General features: G+C 44.3%; 1 protein-coding gene across 1 annotated transcript; it reads right to left on the minus strand.

Annotated features, from left to right (window-relative positions):
* Positions 1–2,330: 2,330 nt before the first annotated feature.
* Positions 2,331–7,132, minus strand: LOC106561784 (sorting nexin-18). Its single transcript, XM_014126030.2, has 2 exons — positions 5,318–7,132; positions 2,331–3,443 (listed from the first exon to the last, which is right to left on the minus strand). The coding sequence occupies exons 1-2, from the start codon at positions 6,798–6,800 to the stop codon at positions 3,205–3,207; spliced, it is 1,722 nt and encodes a 573-aa protein (XP_013981505.1). The 5' UTR covers positions 6,801–7,132; the 3' UTR covers positions 2,331–3,204.
* Between the last annotated feature and the right edge of the window lie 202 nt (positions 7,133–7,334).

Here is a 7,334-nt window from a genome sequence, read left to right on the forward strand (position 1 = left end):
TGGAAATAAAATGTCTTCCTTTGTTCTGGGTAATGAATGGACTTATACTTCTTTGTGAGCATGAACAGTAACTTCAAAAAGGAGTCGCCACAAAACAGTCTTCAATGATTGTGGACTGTGGACATTACATAAACTGTAAGTTCGGCTCACATTAATAATTAAACGGGTGTGATGGTAGCGGAAATCACTCCAACTGTATAGAGACAGTGTGTTTGACATTGATGCCATTGCAGTTTGGCTGCACAGTTCAGAAGAGTGCTATAATAGTCTGAATTTCACATTTAGAAACACCCTTCACAGCCGGACTGCAATGTAGTCGATCTCAAAAATGCAGTCCTTCTGAGAGAGAAGAACAACCAGCCTGTGTAGCAATGAGTAATGACTGAGTCAGCTGGTTGTGCTGTGCTTTGAACTTTGCTCTGAGAGAGAGAGCGTATGACCAAAAGCTGTTTGGTTGCTGCTTTTCCTGACTAACTTAACCCACCCAGGCAATGTTTGTGAATGTGAACTTCCGTGAGGACAAACTTGAATAGGGATCTGGAGGATTACTGTTTCCCTCTTACTTCAAAAGCGTAATGTGCATGTCCAACGATTATCAGGACATGGGCAGTGCTTGATTTGGGCTGGAGCTGTCCCGATAGCCATACCAATACCTCTATAAAACAAAGTAGCCCATCACCGGCCCAGAGCCCGGACTTGAACCCATTTTTCTCTGCAGATCCTCTCAAGCTCTGTCAGGTTGGATGGGGTGCGTTGCTGCTATTTTCAGGTCTCTCCAGAGATGTTCGATCGGGTTCAAGTCCGGGCTCTGTCAGGGCCACTCAAGGACCTTCAGAGACTTGTCCCAAAGCCACTCCTGCATTCTCTTGACTGTGTGTTTATGGTTATTGTCCTATTGGAAGGTGAACCTTCGCCCCAGTCTGAGGTCCTGAGCGCTCTGCAGCTGGTTTTCATCAAGGATCTCTCTGTACTTTGCTCTGTTCATCTTTGCCTCGATCCTGACTAGTCTCCCAGTCCCTGCCACTGAAAAACATCACCACAGCATGATACTGCCACCACCATGCTTCACCGTAGGGATGGTGTCAGGTTTCCTCCAGAAGTGACACTTAGCATTCAGGTACCCTTCCCCAGATCTGTGCCTCAACATAATCCTGTCTCGGAACTCTACGGACAATTCCTTCGACCTCATGGCTTGTTTTTGCTCTGACTGTCAACTGTGGGACCTTATATACTGTAGGGAAAGGAAAAGGGGGATACCTAGTCAGTTGTACAACTGAATGCCTTCAACTGAAATGTGTCTTCCGCATTTAACCCAACCCCTCTGAATCAGAGAGGTGCGGGGGGCTGTCTTAATCGACATCCACGTCTTTGGCGCCCGGGGAACAGTGGGTTAACTGCCTTGCTCAGGGGCAGAACGACATATTTTTACCTTGTCAGTATTTATTATGGATTCCCATTAGCTACTGCCAAGGCAAAATTAAGGCAATTATACAATTATTATTATTTATTTTTTTACATTACAATACATTCATTACAGAATACTTTACTTTACTATTTACATTTTTGACAACTTTTACTTCACTACATTCCTAAAGAAAATAATGTACTTTTTAATGTACATTATTTTGTTTAGGAATGTAGTGGAGTAAAATTTGTCAAAAATATAAATAGTAAAGTACAGATACCCCAAAAAACAATTTAAGTAGTACTTAAAAGTATTTTCACTTAAGTACTTTACACCACTGAATTTCGGTAAACAAAATCTAATGGATGGACTTGGGAAAAGACAGCTCCTGCACTTCTTTCATCCCAAGTCAAGCACTGGACATGGGTGAGCAAATACAACAAACCCAGTTCAGCAAGATAGCTGTGTGTTAACAAGAACAACAAACCATTTAAATTCCCTTAAAGTGTTTCAAATGTAACTTGACCCAGAGCTAGTGGAAAAGGAATCTGGTCTAAATAATGAACGCAATGGAGGTGGAGTAACTTGACCTATTGGGAGAGGAGAAGAGATGGTGTCCTATATCAATAACAGTAGTAGTACCTGAATTGCAGCCATGCTGTCCGCTGAATGTAGACCGGGCAAACATGAGAAAAAGGACCACACAGTGTTCCTTGTGTGATCAAGTGAATATACTGTGATAAAGGTCCCTCCTACATGTATTAGGCTGTTCAGGGGCGATGTGTGCCAAGTCATCTAGCACTACCCTAATCAACCTGGTAAAATAACTTACATACATTAGAATTTTGGCTATCATCGAACAACTGTGTTTTGGGGGGATACCAATCAATGGTCCTTCAATCGTCAAATTCACATACAGTACATGTGTAGGAGGAAGGATTTAATTTCAACAATGTCCTTCGACATCAGGGAATCCCACAGAGACATCATTTGCAGTATTATTCTGGTTGAGTTATTTGTGCCTCCCTCCTCCCTCTCCATTGGGAACAATAAGAAGGAATGGAAAATCAGGTGTTCTGTTCTCCTCCAGTGTTCTACAATCTTAAAGCTTGTTCCTGGCACAGAGCTCTCTGGGAGGTCTCAAATAATGAGGTTCAGAAACTACAACAGAATATTGAAATACCAATCCCCCCTTGGTTGCCCCCTCTATGATAAGACACATGTACACACACACACACACACACACACACACACACACACACACACACAAAGAGACATGTCATTCATATTTGCCATGAAACTGAAATTGTTATATTTGTTCAGAGAAAAAGGCAAATGAGGGGGATTCAATGCAACAGGTTAAACATGTCTTTTAAGAGATATCTTTGCAATTCTATACAGTTCCTTATGGAAGACATCCCACTCATTTCTGAAGTGACACTTCTTATATGTGATGACTTAACATATCCTGTCAAGCTAGACTACATGATCAAGTTTTGCGGAAAACAACGTTAATGAAGGAGTATCTTCAGTATCTTTCTCCCCCATTTTCCCATCCGTCACTGCGTCACCTGCATAGATCCACTCACTTCCGACTGTAGAATGGATGAATAATCTGGTCATGGAGAACTGAACAAGTCATTCAAGTGCCTTATCTCCTCCGGGCACTTTATTTATCATCTCTATCCATCTTTCTTTCTCTCCCTCTCTAAGACCCCTCTTCCCCCCTCTCTCTCTCTCTCTCTGTCCCCACCATCCTCTCTCCATCCCTCTGTAGCCACCCTCCTTTCTTCAGGCCCTTATATTATATATTCGTCGTACTTTTGCAGTGCCTCCTCTAGCTTCCCAGTGATCTTCTGGAAGAAGCTGATCTGCTGCTGGAGGTGGTGTTGCATCTGGCTCTTGAAGTCACGTACGCGCGTACGGTGGAAGTGCTGGATCTCAGCCAGCGTGGCGCAGGAAATGATGTTACAGCGCTCGTTGATGGTTGACCCCTCCCCTTCCTGTTTCTGGCACTCCTTCACTTTGGTAAGGGCACCTGAGGAGAGAGGTGGCAGAGAGGGAGAGGGGAAAAACATGGGTGGGAAAGGGGGCATGGAAGGGGTTTCAAGAGAAGGGTATCAAAACTATTCCTTTAAGTGGTAAAAAGGAAAAAGGTTATCTTTAGTCATGCAAACTCTAGTTGAATCCTAAATCTGTCTCTGAAAAGTTTTAACATGACTCAGGGAAAAGAGTTGACCATGGTTTCATGCCCTTTCTGGCCATAGAGTAGTAGACTGAAGCCAATGCTCTATTGTCCCACTCACACAGAGTTATAATCTTCTAACAAAAAGCAGTCTGTCTAATTTACAATTTATTGCACTGTGGAGTATTCAGGCTAAGAGGTTCTCCAAGGCCACAAACACTGAGCAACCTTTTTCTAAGTGAATAGCTAAAGACAGCGATAGTTTTACAAGTTGTAATGAGATATGAACCATAAAAATGTTGCAGTGAAGGACACATACTTGAGCTCTGAATGTGTAAACGGAAGATCTGACTTAAGACTTGGCCACTGCCTTACTGAAATAACTTTCTCTACAGCCATTAGAATTGACTCTTATCTGGGGAATATAAATACCACACACGTCACACTCACGCAGACAGGCTCCCACACAAACTTGGATTAATAAATATACTAGTGATATGAAATTAACTTGGTTATTTTCAGCGCTCGCATGCGATTACAGTACCAAAGCACCAATAAGCTGAACTGTTTCACCGGTGCCAGTGGGAATAAATTTGTCCAGGCATATTGTGGAGCAGCTCCCCAGATCCCCACCCTTGGAGAGGAAAATAATTTAATCCTGAGGCTGCTTCCATTCCGCATTCCAACATTCCCAGGGCAACGCCGGACAAGGGGCCCCGGAATCTCCTCCTCCTCATTCTATTCAGATGTAGGATAACCTAACCTTCACTGTCTCAATTGAACTTGGACTGCATAGCATGTAACAAACAGTTCCCCATATTTATGTACCTACTGTGTGATAAATCAAAGTGACAAATCAGAGAATGTTGTCTTACTTGGTAAAACGAGAACGAGAGAGTTCCGTCGAACCATGTTTCCTTCCTTGAAGACTAGGCCTATCTGCAGTGTCTTCGAGCCCTGCGCTGTGATTGTAGGCTCCTTTATCAGAGTTCTATTCAAAAAGTTAGTTACTTCAGCATTTGGCAGATGTCAGAGGTTTATGTGCCAAAGCCCCAACCTCTGATCTCACTCTCTTGAGTGGGTGTGAAACAACATTTCTGCAAGGAGAGGTAATTAAATATCATGCCTTCCAGTCATGTTCGAGTGCATTACTCAACAGCATAAACTGTAACAGCAAACTTTTGCCAGCACGCACAAAAGTTTAACATAATACAAAACATATGTGCATCAAACTCCTGAGTGGTGGAGCGGTCTAAGGCACTGCATTGCAGTGGTAGATGCGTCACTACAGACCCTGGTTCAATCCCGGGCTGTATCACAACTGGCCGTGATCAGGAGTCCCATAGGGCGGCGCACAATTGGCCCAGTGTTGTCCGGGTTAGGGGAGGGTTTGGCTGGGGCAGGCCGTCATTGTAAATAAGATTTTGTTCTTAACTGACTTGCCTAGTTAAATAAAGGTTAAATAAATGTTACATGAACTGAAGTAACATTAAAAACATAAAGGATTTTGATGCAAGGGATTTCATGGAATGCCAAGGCAACATTTGTTTTTGTTCATCATTAACATAACATCTGCATGACATGACCCCTATGAGGGTAGTGACCATAGAAATCAAATACCTATGAGGTTACACTCAAATGGCCATGGTCAGAGGGGCTTCGACTGGTCTATGGACAATGGCATTTCTATGGCATAGACCAGAGACAGCTGTGACACCATACTGTACCTTTCTGCACATGTATGATATCAGGGTAGTTGGCCAGGTGTCCCTTGTACAGGTCCAACAGGTCCGATATGGGGTCCAAATCCTGTCTGGGCTGCTCAGCAAAGTAGTCTCCTATAACCTCGTAGGCCTCTCCTGTGAATGCTATGGCACGGTTCAGTCCTACAGAATAGGCCTGTTGGTCCATCTCAAAGGCTTGGCCCAGCAGTTTGAAGGACTGGCCCACTTTCTGATACTCCTTCTTAAAGCCGGTGATCTGCTTCCTGGCGAACTCGTTGATGGTAGCGTTGACGAACAGACAATTCTCATCCATCTTCTTAGTGAAGGCTTTGAAACCATCTATTTTGCTCTCTACCTCCTGTAGGTCCAGTGGAACCGCCGGGGTGGAGATGGTCAGAAAGAAGTTAGCTCCAGTCAACTCATCCTTCTCTGCCTTTCGCTTGCCCATCTTCCACGTCTTCTCGTCTGTGCTGGGGCAGGTGAGGAAGTGCTGGAAGACGTCACACCTGGCCAGGACAGGATGGCTCGTCATGTGGTTCATCCACCATATTAAACCTTTTCTGCGCTTGGAGACAAAGTCCTGTTCGAAGCGCCCCGTGGCCTGTTTCTCGGGCAGATGGGGGACTGATATGACAGGGAATCGTTCGACTAGGCGGGCATAGAGCCAGTCAAAGTGCTTGTACCTTCTATTCACCTGGCTCTGGGTATGAGAGGGAGTCAGTCTGTATGACATGTAACTCTTCATGCCTTTGAATTTAGTCTGTTTGGTTGGGTCATCGATGGAGCAGGCGAAAGGATATGGGTCTTCTTGCCACTCTGGCCCATACTGGCCCATGACAACACAGATCTTGTCCCCGTCCTTGACGAAGGCAGCCGCCTCGCCCAACACAAAAGCTTCTCCGCCAGATTTCACAAAGGTTGAAAACCTGTTGAGGTTTTTACCCACTGTGGCTGAACTTTTGGCTTGGGCACTGCTACGTCTCTCAGGCAAAGTGGTAGTGACCGTGTATGCTGTGGAACTAGTGCCATCATTGTCATGTATCGTTCCAGGTTCATCCGCCACAGTCGAGCTGTCATCCCAGTCATCATCCCAGTCGTCATCACTACCTTGACTGGTCGGGTAACTGTGGTGCTGTGAAGTTTGCACAGAATAAGCAGAGTGGGTGGGGTTCGGAACTGTAATGCTCTCAGCACGAGAGTGGGACTGGGAATGGTATGATGAATCATATCCACTTGATGGCAACTCGGCTTGACCATGATCTCCCGACATACCATTGTTGTTGGAGGAGATGTCAGATGAATCATTTGTGAGAATCTCCACATATGAGGCTGGAAAAAGACCAGTCTCCCCTCTGCTGTTAGTTCCCTCTAACCATCCCTCGACATCTTGTTCGCTGTACAAAGTAACAACTTCGTTCTCAGTAATCGATATCTCTCCTGGATTTTCGGAACTAAAGTCGTACAACGCTCTCGCTCTAAACGCCATAGTTTATATTAAAAAAATAGGAGCGCGCGAGACTGAGTACTGATATTAATTAGTCATGCGAGCGAAACATGGGATCACCGTATCACTTTGTATTCAGCACCAACCTCTTTAGTTTTTAGTTTTAGTCCTTTGCAATGCGGCTGTAGAATCTCGTCCGAAAATAAGTTTCGAGTTGTAAAGCATGCGTCTGTAGTCTGTAAATTCATGCGTAAAAGGCAAAGAACAATGTCATATTTTTCTTCATGAATAGGTAGGAGGGAGAAAGTCCTATTCCAGATGCTTCAGGCTCGTAACAGGACTAGTCCTCACACGTAATAAGCATGCATAGTCGAGGGTGGAGCTAGTTCTAGGTTATATTCAACCTGGTTTTAATGTCTATGCATTCAATAGGCAACACAGCAGCAGTCACAAACAGATTTGGTCAAGTTGCCGTATTGTTACAATGTTGCAATACTGTTATAACGTCGCTATAATTATTATTACTGCACTATGCATGCAGTGTGCATTGGGACTTTGGCAAAACAAACGTAACAA

The sequence above is a fragment of the Salmo salar genome, chromosome ssa01 (genome assembly GCF_905237065.1).
Source record: "Salmo salar chromosome ssa01, Ssal_v3.1, whole genome shotgun sequence".
Lineage (NCBI taxonomy): Eukaryota > Metazoa > Chordata > Actinopteri > Salmoniformes > Salmonidae > Salmo > Salmo salar.